Source organism: Dunckerocampus dactyliophorus, chromosome 11 (assembly GCF_027744805.1).
Source record: "Dunckerocampus dactyliophorus isolate RoL2022-P2 chromosome 11, RoL_Ddac_1.1, whole genome shotgun sequence".
NCBI lineage: Eukaryota > Metazoa > Chordata > Actinopteri > Syngnathiformes > Syngnathidae > Dunckerocampus > Dunckerocampus dactyliophorus.
In genome coordinates, this window is record NC_072829.1 from 17,008,917 (window position 1) to 17,026,344 (window position 17,428).

A 17,428-nucleotide genomic window follows, 5' to 3' on the forward strand; every position below is an offset into this window, starting at 1 on the left:
ACTACATTACCCAGAGGACTTAGCACCGTAGATGTGAAGTGGAAAGGGGTCTGAGGTAGCAAATAGTTGAGATATTTTCAGAGTTGCTGTTCCTGCTTTGTCTACACGAGAAACACAAGAAACAATCATAACCACTGGTAAAATTGATGAAAATGATTTGGGGAAGTTGCTGGAGAGTCTGATTATAATACAATTGCATCAAAAACTTCCTTTTTCTGTAGCTCATTAAGATGAGGTATTAGTATTTTGGTAATTTTATACCCAGTAAAAACATAATAAGGTGTGTTGCAATTTTTGTTTTGCCATTATTGTCTTGTTGGGTGAAAATAACTGAAAAATGTGTAGTAAAATGCATCACAATTGAAATATACCATGGAGAAAACCATGTCAGCAAGCTGCCGTATAGGTTAACAATCCTTTATTATCACCCATTTTCCTTATGTCTCCGGCCAGTGTCACAAATAAATGTGCAAGGAATGATTAGTTTCAATTTTGTTTTTAGGTATGTCAATAGCCGCTTATGTTGGCGTCCACATGTTTCACTGTACTTTTATGACGGTAACTAATACTATACTAAACTAATACTATACAAGGGTAGGCTGAAACGTTCATAGTCTGACTAAAAAAGAACCGCAGCAATGAAATTTTGCATGAATTAAATTCAACATTTCCTGATAATAACTCTATGTTGTCCTTTCAGATAAACCCACATTAGATACATAATTCAGGACTTTGAAACGTAGTATAGGGAGATTTTGTGAAAATACATAACATTTGGCGCTGTGGTGTTATCACATATTTGCAGAAAAGAGGGTCAGGCCCCAAGGACATTCATGCTGACATGGATGCTACATTAGGGGATGATGCTCCAGCTTTATCAACTGTGCAAAAGTGGGCAGCTGAATTCAAGACATATAGACAGAGTCTTTACGATGACCCAAGCTCTGTGCGTCCTGCCAAAACCACTACCCTAGAAAACACTGACCATGGTGAAGGACGACAGACATTTTGCTGTCAATCGGATAGCTCCCGTGAGCGAGTAGAGAACATTCTGCACGACAAACTTGGCATCTTGATGTTTTCTGCTCAGATGCCGGCTCAAAACCAAACCAGGCTTGTGATGTTGCAGACAAATTTGGCACTTTGGTACACAACAGATCCAGTTGGGTTTCTTGAACGTTTCATTACCCAAGATGAGTATTAGTTTCACCACTTTGAGCTTGACACCAAACGGTAGTGCATGCAGTGGAAACACCCATCTTCTCCCACCTAAGAAAGCCAAGGTGGCCTCCAGCTTTGGGGATGCAAAGGGCATTGCTTTCATTAGCTACCTTCAGATAAGCCAAACTATCAATGATGAATACTACAAGTATGCCAAGTTGCTGAGGGAGCTGCAAAAGGCAAGTCAAACAGGCCTGGAAAACTGATGAAGGGGTCCTGTTTCACCAGGTGTGTGGTTGCGATCGCTGCTGTGCATGACTGTGGCTTTGAACTGGTTGATCACTCTCCATTTTCTCCGGATTTGGCATCACCTGACAATTTATGTTTCCCAACACAAAAGATACTTGGCTCGGAAGCACGATCGGACCAATGATGAGGTCATATCTGCTGTTGAGGCCATTTTTCAGGATCACAGTGACAGCTTCTACTGTATACCAAGGAATCCAAGTGCCGCAACACTGCAAGGGAGACTATGTTGAAAAATAAACCACATTTGGTCCAGTTCAACCACTGCATCGCAGTCAACCTAGGAACTTTTCAGCCCACCCTGGTAGCGTTGTTGTTGAATGACCTTTTCTCACAGAGTGATTCTAACTTTGTGAAACAGTAAACTGTAAGAGAGATAGCAGACATATTCAAAAACTACGTGAACAGTTTCCAATTACAGAGGTGGTATTTGGGCCGTTTTCTTAAAGAAGCCCTCACCTCAGCGGTCTCAAACTCAAATCAGCTGAGGGCCGCTGGAGGTAGTGCCTGGCCCACATCAAGTATTCAGTCCAGAATCACGTTTGAATCAACTGACTAACTCGTCAACAAAGAGGAGGTCATTACTCCACATAAAAGAACATAGCAACTTAACACGCAACAGGTAGATCACACATACACAGAAAAACTACTGCTACTAGCGGAGGATAACAAATAAAAGATTCAAGATTCAAGAGAGTTTTATTGTCATATGTAAAACTATATTAACCCGCAGTAACTTTAGCAACTTTTCACAAAGCACTAGTTAAAGTAGAGACATAGAGAGTTACCATAGTTGTTGTTTACCCTATGTGTGCTTACTTATCTGTTACATGTCGTGCTGTCATTTTTGTGTTAGCATCGTGATTGTAGTCAGTGTTTTGTCTAGTGAGCTGTGTCCTTTAAGCAAGCTAAAGTGCCTCTTACCATCTCTACAGGGTGCACAGGCAGCACTTCCAATGACTGCAATGTTAAGTAGGGGGCCACATAATATGGTCGCCACGGGCTACGACTTTGAGACCCCTGGCTAAATCTTTCTTCCGTGTAACTAGTTGATGCATTTGGGTGCAAATATTCATATTTTAAAAAAAACGCACTAAACTAAAAGCCCATGGTGTGGTTATATTTTAAGGACGTACCGTAAGCAGGGTCAGTTCTCCTTATTAACAATACTGTGAATGGGGATAAATCCATAGCAGCAATGTTTATGTTTCATCTGCTGTGCCAGAAAGCGGGAAAAAAAAGAGCTGCGGGCATCCTCACCCCTCCTCACATTTTGAACTCTATGGTCTTTCCGCTTGACACGGCTAAAAACTACAGATTGAATTCAATAGCGCACCAATTTTATTGACATAAGGCTTCTCATGCAGCTCGCAGCACACGATCTGTCACACAGGCTGTTGAGCAGCCTATTGATTTGTGAAAGGGAGAGGTGAATGACAGAGGGCAGGGAGGGGATGAACAGGCACACAAAGAGTGACGCAACAAGGGAGAGAGAGGATGAAGACACTTCCAGCGATGAGTGACAGAGGAAAGTGAGCAATAAGTTGCACATTATGTGTGTCTTGACAACTGAAAACATGCGGTGCTGCCCAACAAATGGGTCGACTCTGACCTCACTTTGGGGAAAATGCAACAAAACAGAGACGGAAGAAGTGCTGCATTTGTGGAGTTTGTGTTCTTCCTGGCAATCTGTCTGCCTTCAAAGAGAAAAAAATTCTTTGCTAAAAGCAAACTGAAAACAGCTGATAATCATTGCAGTAACTAAGCGTTCGTGTGTGTGTGTGTGTGTGTGCGTGTGTGTGTGTGTGTGGGTGGGTGGGTGTGCAACATACCCGCAGAATCTCTTCAACACAGCTGGAATCATTTGGAATGCTGACCTGCAGAAAACAAAGGACAGATAGACAATTTGTTACTATTTATAGCATACAAAACAGCTAAAAAACAATTACCGAATATGACCTCTTATCCCAACTACGTCTCTTATCTTTGCTATATCCATCCATCAATTGACTGTAACAGTATTCAGAGTCAACAAGTGTGAATGCATCCCGGGGGGGTTATTTTCCCCAGACCACCAGCGAATGACGACAATTGCGAGTAATTGATACGCCAATAAAAATGTCCAACTCCCCTTCCGAACTCTGCTGCTAACTTGTCGTCAACGTTCTCCTCCAAATTCGGATCAACGTTTGCAATAAGATTGACTGTTGTAATTATTACATTAGATTCAGTTCCAGAACCCTCCCTTTCTCTTCTCGATATGCCTCACACACGTATTAAACAAACTCTAAACTAGATGACGCAATTTCAGTAGAAAATGCGAGTGAATGCTGAAGAGCTGAAGCTGGACTCAAATGATAGCGAGATACTTTAATTGATCTCCAGGAGAAATTCACATTTCCAGGAGCTCTGCAAAAATGTCATAATGAACTTAATAACTTCATTATTACACATAATTAAAAAAAACAACAACCGAGGAAAGACATGACAACAAAATAGAAAAAGAATAAAGAAACAAATAAACACATTAGGAGTGCAATAATACATAACCAATTGTGATAATACATCATAATATGCTGTATAAAATGCTGTAGATATGTGCTGAAATGTACAATGAATGCAATAATGGTTTGAATTATTTGAAGGATATGGAGGTAGCAAGAATTGTGGGAATTTTTGTGACAGAAAATGACTAAAATGCTATATTGATGACATTAGCATTCTAACAATGCTAGCATGCTAATTGTTAGCATGCTAACACCTATCATGATAGTGCTAAGTGTCTATACCAATGAAAATATTATATTATATTATATTATACCAATGAAAATGCATGCTAACAGTTAGCATGCTAACACATATTATGATTGCATTCATGTAAATTTCTAGCCGTGAAAAAACCTAAAATCCTGTTCGGCACACAACTTAAAAAGTCGGCTTTGAGTTTTGGCACCCTCCGTAATTGAGTTTGACATCCGTGAAGTTATGTATACATTTGTCATTTGCATTTCACAGCAACTACGGTGCATTAAAAACATTCTCAGTGAAGCAAGATGTCAAAGTCGTGAGCTTTTTAAAGAGTGGTACATGTATGCTGTACATTTTTCTTGTATTACCTACACCACTGCTTCTCAACTGGTTTGGCCGCGGGACCCACCGTCACCCCACCATTGCGCAAATGTTTGAACTAAAACTTCTTAAATATCTTTTATTCAAAGGGCCTGTTTGCAACAATGATGCAGCTGCCTAGAGGGCGCTAATTTTCTAATGTGTTGCAAGCATTATTGTATATCCCGCCCTCTTCCTGCTCAGAACAAATTATGTCTCGCAGCTGGGTGGAACTGGAAGAGGTGGCCGGAGACCGGGAAGTCTGGACTTCCCTACTTAAACTGTTGCCCCCGCAGTCCGGATAAGTGGAAGAAAATGGATAGACGGCTGGATGGGATGGTGTTAAATTCTGTTTAGTTCTGTCACCTAACTGGACTACAAAAAAGGTACGGTCCACTCCCCAAAGTGACTACTTTTATTCAATAAATAACTGCGAAAGGCAGCGCAATAAGCTAATGCTTGACTTTCAGCCACGGTCAAAACAAAATAACAAAATCACTGCAACACAATGAAAAGTCTCCCATAAAAATGAAAGCACAAGCCAAACAAACCCGTTTCTTGGAGCAGCTGCTCTTTGTTGTGTCAGTTCAGCCAAAGTGCATGTTTTTCTTCTTCTATTATTCTAAACAAATCATTATTGCCGCTGCTGGATACACACACGGCATTGTTAAATGTACCCCACACAAGAATAAATGCCACTGCCAAATGAGTGTCTCCAAAAAGCATGTAAAAACAAAATAAAACATTTTGATGGACTAGTTCCTGGCTTGGATCTCGCTGACAGGCTCAATAAAGCAGGAGTGAGGGATAAAGGAGCAGCTGGGGAAGAGGACAGCAAATCCCTGCATAACCATAACCTCTGTCACAAAACGTTAAGTCACTGCAGCGACATGAGCACAAGGAAACATTTAGTAACCACCGTGATGACAATGATGTCATCTGCTAAACGATTTAAGTGCTTTCTAACCAAAAAACCTATCAGGCTTCTTTGGACTTTAAACATTACGGCACCACCATACAGTATAAACAGTATATGGCCTCGCTATTTGGCCATTTCAATAGTGGCTTTTGTGTTAAATCTCTAATTCAACAGCTGTTACTAGTGATGTGCCTCGAGATGTGCTGAGGCTTTGAAGCGTGTGTCGAGTAATGGATTGAACATTTCTGCGGCGCGAGGCTTGCTTCATTTAGGGGTAGACCCAAAAATGATAACGTCTGAGGCCCCGCTGCCCAGCTGTACCATGTGACTGCTTTGGGAAATGGGTCAGATTGTTTTGCGAGGTTTAACAGCAAAATAAGCATCTCAGGCTTTAGGGTTGCCAGCCGTCCCTTAAAAAACGTAATCGTCCCGTATTTAGAAATAAAAGTAACATCCCGTATTGAGCGTAAAAGGGATGCACTTTGTAATTTAGGATTTTTGTGAGAATCAAAAATAGTTTATAAATGACAGCGGAATTAATGAACGACAGGGCGCTTTATAAGAAATTTTACGGGAAACATATTTCCCCGCCAGTTCCTGCTCTGTCACCATTGAGAGAATAAAATTGCAGAATTAACTCACCGGCTAGGGTTGTGTCAAAAAGGGTATTCAGTATAAACATTAAGCTTTATTATCATTCATTTATTTTCCTAAAGTGACTGAAAAGCATTATAACACAACCTGCCATATCATAAAATGGTACCGTTTCCAGAAAATGTACACACACAGAATAATCCCTCGTTTATCACAGGTAAACTGGTCCAGACCCGACCTTGATAAGTGAATTTCAATTATTTATAAATTTTATATTTTTTAGTTACTTCTAAATATGATTTTTAACATTATTAGTGCCCTCTAGACACAAAATAACACCCCTATAGTCACCTTTACACTCGTGTATATACATAGTAGACATAATAAGAGAAAATAAGACATAAGACTTGTGCTCGTGTGTGTTGCTGTAAATGTGTTCCAGTGCTGGGGGAGCTGAGTGGGGAGCAGACAGGAAGTTATGTCGGGTGTTCAGAGTTGACTTTTATCTTGGCGTGGATTATGGCCGTAGCAGTAGGTCGTGTTAGGGATTATTGTACCTGTTGTAAGATATTTCAAACCTGCAATAAAAGCTTGTTGTTGTGGCAACCAAGCCTGGTGCCTGTGTGTCTCACTGAAGATTACGATAACATTACTGACACCTAATGGCCAGTGTGGAACACTACACATCACACTGTCTTTTTGAATGCGTCTTCTGAAAGCCTTATATTTGTATTGTAGTTCATGTAGCCATTTCTATGATTGAAAATGCTCAATTTAGGCCAAAAATAACTATTTGCTTAAATATGCATATTTTTTGACTAATAATAGGTCATATTCAACCACAACACAGCATGAAATTCGAAGCGCAAAGTGGCAAGGGATTACTGTACATTCACAGATATTTTATAAAACACTTGATGATTTATGCAGAGAAGTTATTTTGGCATACATTTTTTATCATTCATAATCATTCCCAAGAGCCATAACAAACACAAAAATCCAATACATCACACATTATATGGTTAAAAACCAGCAGCCTGTAACTACATACCTGGCCAGTAGGTGGTTTTGCGTGCACATGACACTTCAAGAGATAACCCTTCCGCAAACCAATTGGCTCAAGTGATACGAAGCCTCGTGAGACTTCATCTCACCATCGCTGGCTGTTACCCCGAATCAAATCACTGAACTCTAAACACTACACTGTGAAATACGGTGGATCCCCGCATATTTGCAGATTTTCGATCAAAACGTTCTTTACATTGGCAAAGCTTGGGTTACACAGAAAGTAATCAGAGGCGAACGCAGGGAATCCGCTTGACATTTACACTCTTACTCAGACATCACAAACCAACAGGTGCTTATTAACCTTATATGCCTACCTCACTTACGGTGCAACCAAAAATAACAAAAGTAACACAAGTGGAACGCACAATTAGAACTGTTCCACACATCTTATGCGGGTATCGAAAAAGACGCTTACACACTAATATACTTGCAAAACAATCATCTTTTATACGAAGGCATGCTAGGAGGCCCACACGCATGCTTCCTTAAGACTTGCGGGTTATAAATGACAATGAAATGTGTTAATTGTTGGCTGCATTGTTAGTGAGGGATGCGTTTGGTTTGATGACCTCCTGTTGTTTTGTGTCAGTGTCAAAATAGATATTTACATGGGTGTCTCAATAACTTCCCATTTGTGGGCGGTCCTGGGACGTGAGACCCGCAAAAAGCAGGGCTTTACGGTGCACCATTACTTTACAGTAAAATTAGCCACAACCAATTATAACTAACAAAGCATTAGAGTTGAATGTAAACCTTTTAGCAGCTTACAAAGTATATTTTACTTCTGTAAACATACCTGCTCAGCTCTCTGACCAAATCAACACATAGTAGGTATTTCTACACATTCCATAAGTGCTAACAACCTAGTTTATAAATAAACCCATTTATAAATACACCAATAATACCCTTACAGTATAAAAATAGGAAATATGGTTTGATTAAAAAGCCTAAAAAAAAATCTTCCTCACTGTAGATTCTTGTTGGTTGTGTTTTACTGAACCTCGGGATCCATTTATTCAACTGTGACAGGATTTGAGGCGGCACTGACTCAGCCCGTAAGGACTGACCAGCAGGCTTAAATAGTGCTGTAGATAAAAAAAACAGGATAAATGGTTATTGGAGAGATGCTTGTCTGTTCCCTGAGTACTGTGGGGGTGTCTTTGAGAGAGGCACCAAACCCCAAACACTGACAACTTTGCCTGCATGTGTGCGGTCTGGTTCTTCGTGTAGCGTGATGCATGTAAAAACATAGCCATGCCCCTATGGAGTTTCTTCACACTAGGCTATTCGTACAGTGCTGGACTTGGCTCACACTGAGCAGCTGTGCTACTGCTATATTACTATTACTGCAAATTCCCTGACTTTGTAGATTATTTACAGTCTTATACCGGGTTGTTCTGATTATTTCTATTGTTAAGGAGGCAATACCTGATGTGGCCGAGCCTCACCCAGAATCCAACAGCCACCAGTTGAGCTGAGCTTGAGACCTGTGATCTGGAAAGATCTGCTATAAGTCACTAAGTGGCCAACACTGATCCCTCCTTCTTATTCTCTGGCAGTTATAATTATGGCTGTCAACGTTAACTCGTTGATAACGAGTCAAGGGAAATTCCCTTTAATGTGACAATTTTTTTGGGATGTGCGATTAATGTCCACATGTCCTGTTTGACCCTCAGTCCACACCGTAGTTTGAGATAACGCAGCGGCGTAAATATTTAGCAGAAATCGACAAACGAAAGAGTCTTCTGAATGGTAAGTTTAGCTTCAAAGCCCTAAGGTAGCTAGGCGCTCTCGACAGGACCGAAGTTATTTGCATCTACTGTCACCGGAGAACGTCGAGTCTCAAATGCCACTTGCTGGGTTCAGCTGGAGAAACCAAGGAAGTAAGACAATACCTGGAACACTGGAGGTATTTTTAGTATCATTTATACAGCGGTACCTTGGCATAGGATTGTTTTTTTTTTTTCATACAAGCCGTCTCTCAGCTGCAAACTAAAATTTGGGTTACGAGCTGTTAGTTGCTGGCAGGCATAGCCAAAGACAGCTATTTGGAGGGCTTGTGTCACCTTTGTATGTGTGCACACACACAGTACTCAATGAGATGGCAGTAAATTTATTAACGTTATTATTATTTATTAGCGGTTTATTAGCTTTTGTGAATGATTTCCTCTGTTTGTCAATGAGGACAGAATAAAACTTGCATGTACAAGACGCGCGGTGTCATACATCCATGCTGCTGAAGTCGCCAGACCAAGAAAAGCGTGATCTGTGATCTACTGATCACAAGTTAACTATGGACAACATGTGATTCATCTTGATTAAATATTTTAATCTATTGACAGCCCTAGTTATATGAGTTTGTTTGTTTATGAGTTTGTGAGTGGTGGGTCACCACAAATAAATGAAGGAATGGGAAACTGTATTTCTATTATTAAATGTTATCATTAGGAACTTGTGAGGAGCGATTGCATTGCGGTCATTCTTTGACTCAGCTACGCTTTAATGAGGGTCCGACTTACCCAGTGAATCGGACAGCAAGTTCTCATCTGAATCATATTGTTGCTCAGCATGGGATTCTTTCCTATTCTGCATGCAAGTAAACCATAATCCCAATATGTTATCTAACATTCCAACAATATCGTAGACAAATAACACATTTTCAAGTGGATTCTCTGTACACTTTCTGTGTTATTTTCTAAAATGCAATGGTGAAAGCGAAAGCCAACATCGCCATGTAATTTGCCACTTCTAGCTTGAAACATAGCTATCAGGCCCACATGGAACTGCTCATGTTTTCCATGTGTGCATATTTCACCAGAGTGTGTTACCACAGCTACCAGTGTTTGTTTCCATTAGGCTGCATGCACCTTTAGGCAGGATGGCATACAAAATGTATTCTAATAAAAGCCACACTGCTCAACAGCCTCCAGGCTCCGTGAATAGCAACCAGCTGTAATAGATTTGAAGGGTTATGTGACTCTTGTAACCTGTGTGTTTATGAGTGTATGTTTTTAATGTTGAGAACTAAGAGATGGTTGTGGCGTGACAAAGAAATTAAAAATGTGTAAAAAAAAAAAAAAAAAAATCCAGACTGCTTGAAGTGAAAGATAAAGACAAGATACGGAAAAAGAGAGCGAGAGAGTTGGGTGGAAAATATAGCCAAGGCAATTACTGAGGTAGAAATCCTTTTCTGTCTGAAATAGCTGCTCAGATGATAGACGTCTACACACATGAACACACCGACAATAAGTCTCTCTCATACTTTTCCTCATGCTCACACACACAAAGAGTATTAGGGCTACACAAAAAATAAATAGTATACAGTATACAATAGGGATTCTGTTAAATACTACATGAATAAAATCATACGTGTGAAAGAATAAGATTGTAATATTACAATTATAAACGTTATCATAATAAGGACCACACTTTTATGACTCTCATATTGCAACCTCATGCTCATAAAATGACTTTACTCCTACAAGATTTGGACATTTTTACTCAATTTTTTTTAGTACAATGCAACCCGTTTATGTCGATACTTCTCAGACAGGCTGACTGATGTTGACATAAGTGATTTTCGACATAACCGAACCGAAACTACTCATTGCTTGAACGTATTTGTCACTTTGTCGTTGATGCCACCAGTGATTTGACCATCGCCTCGTACTGGACACCGATAAGTGTGTCTACTAGGAAAATGACAGCTCTACACCAGCAATCATCATGAGGTTTGTCAACAGAAAGCACAGAACCGCACTGTTACAACATGGAGGAAGTTAAGAGGATCAGGGGTCTAACTGAATGAACACCTAGCTAATGAAATGCCGACATAGCCATTAACACAGAAGGGGATAGAAAAGAAGACAAAAGGAAAAAGAGGGGGGAGTGCAAAGACCAGAGTGGGACAATACAGAGAAAGACAAGAACAACTGCGACAACAATAACAAAACAACAGAAACAAACAGGATTACATCAGCAAATGTCTGTGACGGCCATAAAGAGCATAATGGAGAGGACAAAATAATATGAACAACCACTGTGATAATACTGAATTGAAACAGTCATACATATTAGTCGCGATAGTAGTAATGAAAATATTAACCAAGATGGTGAACAGAATGACATTAACTGTAATGCACACAATTTTAATAACTATAATCATATTGCCGACATCACCACCACTGTAATAAAACCACCAACATAATAACACCCTGCATAAATCAGTGAGTTATGTGGGGAAGTACGTATGTACTGTGAGTGTGTATACGTACGTGTGTACAGGTATCACTGTGTATGTGTGCATGTCTTTATGGATATAAATGTATGAGAATGTATGAAAGGGGACCTTGGAATTGTCCTTACTTTTTCCTTTTATATGGCACCCGTGACCAATAGCACTCATCATGAATAAATTTTAAAAAATTATAATTAATCCATGTGATCGTTATCGGTACTGGCCGATTTCACTCATGGATGATCGGAATCGGCAGCATACAGCACAATTTTTACACATTACATGGAGGAAGAAGGATGCTGAAAATTGTGGCTTTCACACTTTGTTGTTTGCGTAGTGTTTGATTTTAGCAAGTAATTTGCATATTAAAATAAAGTATCACTTGTTCTGATTCAGTTTATGATGAAAAACCTGCAGGAAAATATCATTTTGGTGTATGTCACGGCAGCAACATATTTTCCCTTTAAATCTGCGTCATTGAATGCATCTATTAATGTCCAGTCAGGTTTTTCTGTGACTAGGTCTTGTCACATTGTTCTTATTTTGTTAAAAAACATTATAATAAAACAATTCAAAATTCATTCATTGTATTTGTCAAATGTAATTGTGTTACAGTACATTGTTAAAATGGCATTTTATTTGGGAAACACTAAACAGTGCTTATGACTTCAATCCATCCCTTTTCTATGCCGCTTGTCCTCACTAGGGTCATGGGGGTATGCTGGAGTCTAGCTCAGCTAACTTCGGGCGGAAGGCGGGGTACACCCTGGACTGGTCGCCAGCCAATCACGGGGCAGCTCATGACTTGTAAGGACTCAAAAATGTAAAGCCTATGACTTCGGACCGGAATCAACCTGTCTTGTCTTGACTTCAGATTTGACTTGGACTTGCACGTCTTTACATGCGAGTTTGGGTCATGTGGTGAATCAAACTCGGGAAAATGTGACTTGAAGACACTCATTAGTCACTTATTAGTCAGAAGCCCATGAAATTTCATAAAGAACACATTTACAGTAACTCAAATTACATGTCTCTTAATACCATTAAAATTATTACTGCATACCCAAAAAGGCTCCCTTGTGCATGTGTGTGTGATCACTGAATAAATGACGAAAAGTGAAAACACTGAGATAGTGTCAAACGGAAAGAAATCTGCTGTCTAATGAATGCAGACACTTTCTCCTTCTGTGTCCTCTGAGAGCTGTTAACTCAGCCACTCCACTTCTTGTTACATCGCAAAGGCGTCTCTTCCAGGATTGCTTGTTAGGCGCACACAAGGAAAAGATTCACTTTCTTGCAGTGACATGAAGTAAGTTAACTCGTTTAACACCTCCTTCCTACCTGGGTGGTCAGCATGTGCCACACAGACTGTTGCAATGCAGTCATTAGAAGAAAAATAGCGTCAAAGTAGAAAAATAGCGTCAAAGTGGATCTACTACTTATATCAATGTCTCATGATAGTGTTATTTGAACACAGCGTAGATTAGTTGATTGAAAGTCATGTTAATATTTCAAATCAAATTATTTGTTTTTAATTCAACTAAAATGTTTGTCCTAAGTTTAGTTAGTCTAACATACTCCCCTGATGAAAGTTTTAAGACCAGTTGAAAAATTGCAAGAATTTACATTTTGCACTGTTGGAGGTTCCAAGTAGAGCTCCAAAATGCCAAAAGAAGAAATGGGATTGAGACAAAAAATATGTTTGACTCAGCAATTTATTGCAAACAAGCATAAAAAAGGACCGTTTTTTAAGGAGCTGTGTCTTAAGAGGACAATCTTTGTCCATCCACATTGAAAAGGATAAGCTCGCACAAGAGTCCAATGCCCCCCAAATCACTGAGAACCTCCACACCTACAATCAGGACACTGATGTCTTCCAGCTTGATGACACATTCCCATCAGAGTTTGCTGCATGCAGGCCATGGCCTCACTGTCCATATTCTGAGGAGTAAAACACAACATGCATTTTCTGAGTGCGTGTAAAGTGCAGCAAGAGACTGGCAGAATGGCAACATTATACAGTACATGCTGAATGCAAATGTAAGGATCAGTTAAAGCCCACATTTAAGGACAGTTTTAGAAAGACAACAAGTACAAATTAAGAGAAGCCTATAGAAGATGTACTGTAGGTGTACAGAAGAAATATAGATGCATACATTACAAAAGCAGGACAAAGTGGACTCTCTTTAGTGACACACTCTGCACTGTCATATACTTAAATATGACAAATCAGATATGTACCATTTACTGCTGAGGGGGTGGTCACAACGCAGAGCGTATCGTGAAGCAGTCGCTGATGTCACACACTTGTGTGTCAGCCTGCGTCGTCCTCTCCAGCGTTGATGGTCTCAGGTATGGCTGGCCTTTCTTCAAATTTTTTTTTCTCTCAAACAAAAAAAAAAACACCTGCAAGAAGCAGTAAATGTTTTTAATTAAAATAAAATGCTCATGTTCTGGTATCTCAATATATCTTCTCAATAACTCTACAGTATAATATTTCCTTTAGTCACAAAACACAAATGAAATGACAATGGCGACGGAGCTGCTCATGATCCTTTAACAGCAATACACAAGTGCAAATATGGACCCAAAATGGCTCCCTTAGCTTGATAGCAAGTGCTTCGACATAGCAATAGCTTGTTTAACACAGTAATGTTAACAAAATGATTTCGATGCAAAATGTAAATGCACAATATATTCAATATGCCTCCGATTGTTTTTATTTCTTTTAACAGAAGCTAGTGATATTGATAGTGATTTTATATAACAGAATAAAGTTAGCAATCAACTGTGATAGCTTCAACTAGCATGCTAAGCTAAGGAGGCTAATACAGTTTCACTCATAATATATTCAATATGCCTCCGATTGTTTTTATTTCTTTTAACAGAAGCTAGTGATATTGATAGTGATTTTATATAACAGAATAAAGTTAGCAATCAACTGCGATAGCTTCAACTAGCATGCTAAGCTAAGGAGGCTAATAGTTTCACTCACCAGAGTTTTCACTCGACAAGCACAAACACAGAAACAGCAGCAATGAATAATAGACCCTCTCACAGAAGTAGGGATCCTTCGAGACTATAAAAACTCGAACAAAATGTTGATTAAGCAACTTTTTGAACATTAATTGGCCTCATCACTTCTGTGTGAATGAGATACAATCAGCAACGTCTTCAGTGTGTGATATACATGCGTGCCCTGCTGGTGAAAAAGGGAATTACACCAATGGCGCAAATAATGTTAAATGTTAGTAGAACTTATTAGTAGAACAAATGGTCGTTACATATATTAATTACTTACCATTAATGTCAAGCATTCCGATGTATTAGATGAAGATATCAGTGTGAACCAAAGGGCTGGTCCCGCTCTTCTGACTTCTTCCGGAATGGTGGGGGTGGAGCATGTGCAGTAACAGCTGCTGTTGTTTTGATGAATCTCATTCTTATTGGATTTATATATATGAAATTGGTTAATCTGATTTTTCTTAGAATCTTATTCAGACAACATGATTGCATCATGTTGTGGACCTAAACACCTTTAATTAATTTAAAATGAACATATTTGCATTTCATCCATTAAACAAATGCCCTAGTTGATTTGTTGGCGCTATTAAAGTTTTTCACGATTGAGGTCTAGCCGTGTTTGGAAAGTTCTCAAGGATTCAAGGATTTTTTTGTTTTTTGTTCACAGACTTCTTGTTTATTCAGTTTCATCCACTTCTGTTATCATCCATATTTCAGCTGTTTACAGAGCTGCACTGACCACCATCACTGGGATTACCAGCATGTGAGATAGATCACAAGCTCTACCCACAGAGGAAACTATGTGTCTGTGTGTGTGTGTGTGTGTGTGTGTGTGTGTGTGTGTGTCTGTGTGTGCGTGAGCAAGCAGTAAGTATGTTTGCCTTATTTCAGGATGTTTGCATGAATTGGTCTGCATAATAACCAGCCAATAAATCCTTTCTTGTACAATTTTAATGTTATTAGATTTACAAATATTATTACAAGATTTACTAATATGGGGCCGCACGCTGGCCAAGTGGTGAGCATGTTGGCCACGCAGTCAGGAGATAGGGAAGAGCTGGGTAGAATCTCCGTTGGGCATCTCTGTGTGGAGTTTGCATGTTCTCCCTGTGCATGCGTGGGTTTTCTCCGGGTACTCCGGTTTCCTCCCACATTCCAGAAACATGCATGTTAGGTTAATTGGTGACGCTAAATTGTCCATAGGTATGAATGTGAGTGTGAATGGTTGTATGTCTATATGTGCCCTGTGATTGACTAGCGACCAGTCCAGGGTGTACCCCGCCTCTTGCCCAAAGTCAGCTGGGATAGGCCACGGCATACCCCCGCGACACTAATGAGGATAGAATATGGATGGATGAATTTAATAATACATAAAACTGGCACAGAACCTTTGTTTGTAGACATTTTTTAAAAAGTCAAATAAGTAAAGATGAATCCATCCATTCATTTTCTATACCGCTTCTCCTCTTTTTTAGGGTCGCGGGGATCATGCGCATTTAATAAAAAATCTGTCTCTTTTAAGGAAAGCGTTTCTTTTGGCGAGAGAGAGAATAAAGCACAGTACTACAACACCACAATGCAATTCTTCTTAAAGGGCCAGGCTCAGCCTGTAACAGCGTTCATACGCTGTAAAAAAAAAAAAAAAAAAGCACTAACATTGCACAAAAAAACTCCCACAGAATTTACATTACCCCTCTAAAAAGTGAAACTTAAATTTGTGGGCCTGGAAAGTGAAAGTTAACTTTGTGCAAGAGAGACTGGCTTGAACTGGTTCTAACTGTTTACCGTTTTCGGTTCTGTTTACTATGTTCTCCTCTCAGTACTTTTCCAAGATGAGACGATACACAACATTGGGTCTACGAGAACAAGACAGGACGAGATTTAAAAATTTCTTTTAAGAAAAGTACAATGAAAAAATATTTTAAAATATATGACAATGTATTGCAATCTACTAATTTAACTACTTCTACGTTACCTTGCATCACTCCTCATGAGGCTACATATGTGCTAGCAACCCCGCCTACACCCACTGAAACAAAGAGGCTGTATGACTAACTTCATTCATGCCGTTGTTCTATGGAACAAATGCGCCCAGGTGCTGAAAACCATGCACACAGTGAACCCTCTTCCTGCCTGTTTGGAGGCGAGAGACAAGGAAAACGGACACACATGCACATGGCAACATACTGAGGCCGGCAAAATTATCCAGTTCATTTTTATTTGTTGTGTGATTAATTCTTTCTTTTACCATCATCCCAGGCTTAGCGCCCACATGAACGAAAAATCACGTTTTAATCTTGTGAGATCCTGTGACACAAGATCTTGTGACACCCCATCTAACAATACAATACACTTGTTTTAAGATGGGCTCTTACATAAACATGTAGAAATGATGGGCTTTCTAACAGTGGTACATGTATGCTGTATTAACACATATTTATAAAGTACTACTGACTTGTGGTGAATGAGATGTGTTTTCTGCAGACAAAATCGCCTATTTTAAAATGTGTCAATTTTATAAATGTGAATGTGTGGGGATCAACGTATTGGTATGTATTTTTAAGGCTGCTAAAATACTTCAAAATGCAGTATGTCCATGCCCACAACCATATACTATAGGGACAACTTAAACAGACACATTGACAAAGAAACATACACTACCCTGCTTTCATCTCATTGCATTTGTTTCTCTCTTGCTTACTTCCTGCCCCCCCCCCCCCCCCCCAAGCCCCCAGCCCCCCACCCCGCTCACATTTATTTAGCTTTCTCTCTTCCCTTCTCTCCTGTCCTTTCATATTGCTTTTCCCTCACCAAGCTGCAAAGAGGCAGATAAGGAGTTGATGTACCATCCAATTAAATGTCGACATTGAAACATTGTTTCAAATAAGTCTGTCATTTTAGTCCTGTGCTGATTGGACTTGATCTATCTAGTATGTGCATGCATTAGGGTGTGAGCAAGGGCTTGTGTATGTGAGATCTTCAGTTTAAAAAGAGGGTCATTTTAAGTTCAG

The 17,428-nt window shown here is 39.6% G+C and overlaps 1 protein-coding gene and 1 long non-coding RNA gene across 2 annotated transcripts in view; both read right to left on the bottom strand.

Moving 5' to 3' along the window:
- aff2 (AF4/FMR2 family, member 2) overlaps positions 1-17,428 on the bottom strand; it is a 211,890-nt gene that overhangs the window by 81,778 nt on the left and 112,684 nt on the right. Inside the window, exon 5 of the mRNA XM_054793060.1 lies at positions 3,300-3,344. Within this exon, the coding sequence (XP_054649035.1) occupies positions 3,300-3,344 (45 nt within the window). The remainder of the gene's footprint in view (positions 1-3,299; positions 3,345-17,428) is intronic.
- On the bottom strand, positions 13,006-15,493 carry LOC129190393 (uncharacterized). Its single transcript, XR_008572990.1, has 3 exons — positions 14,389-15,493; positions 13,635-13,799; positions 13,006-13,334 (listed from the first exon to the last, which is right to left on the bottom strand). It is a non-coding gene; the product is annotated as an uncharacterized LOC129190393 (long non-coding RNA).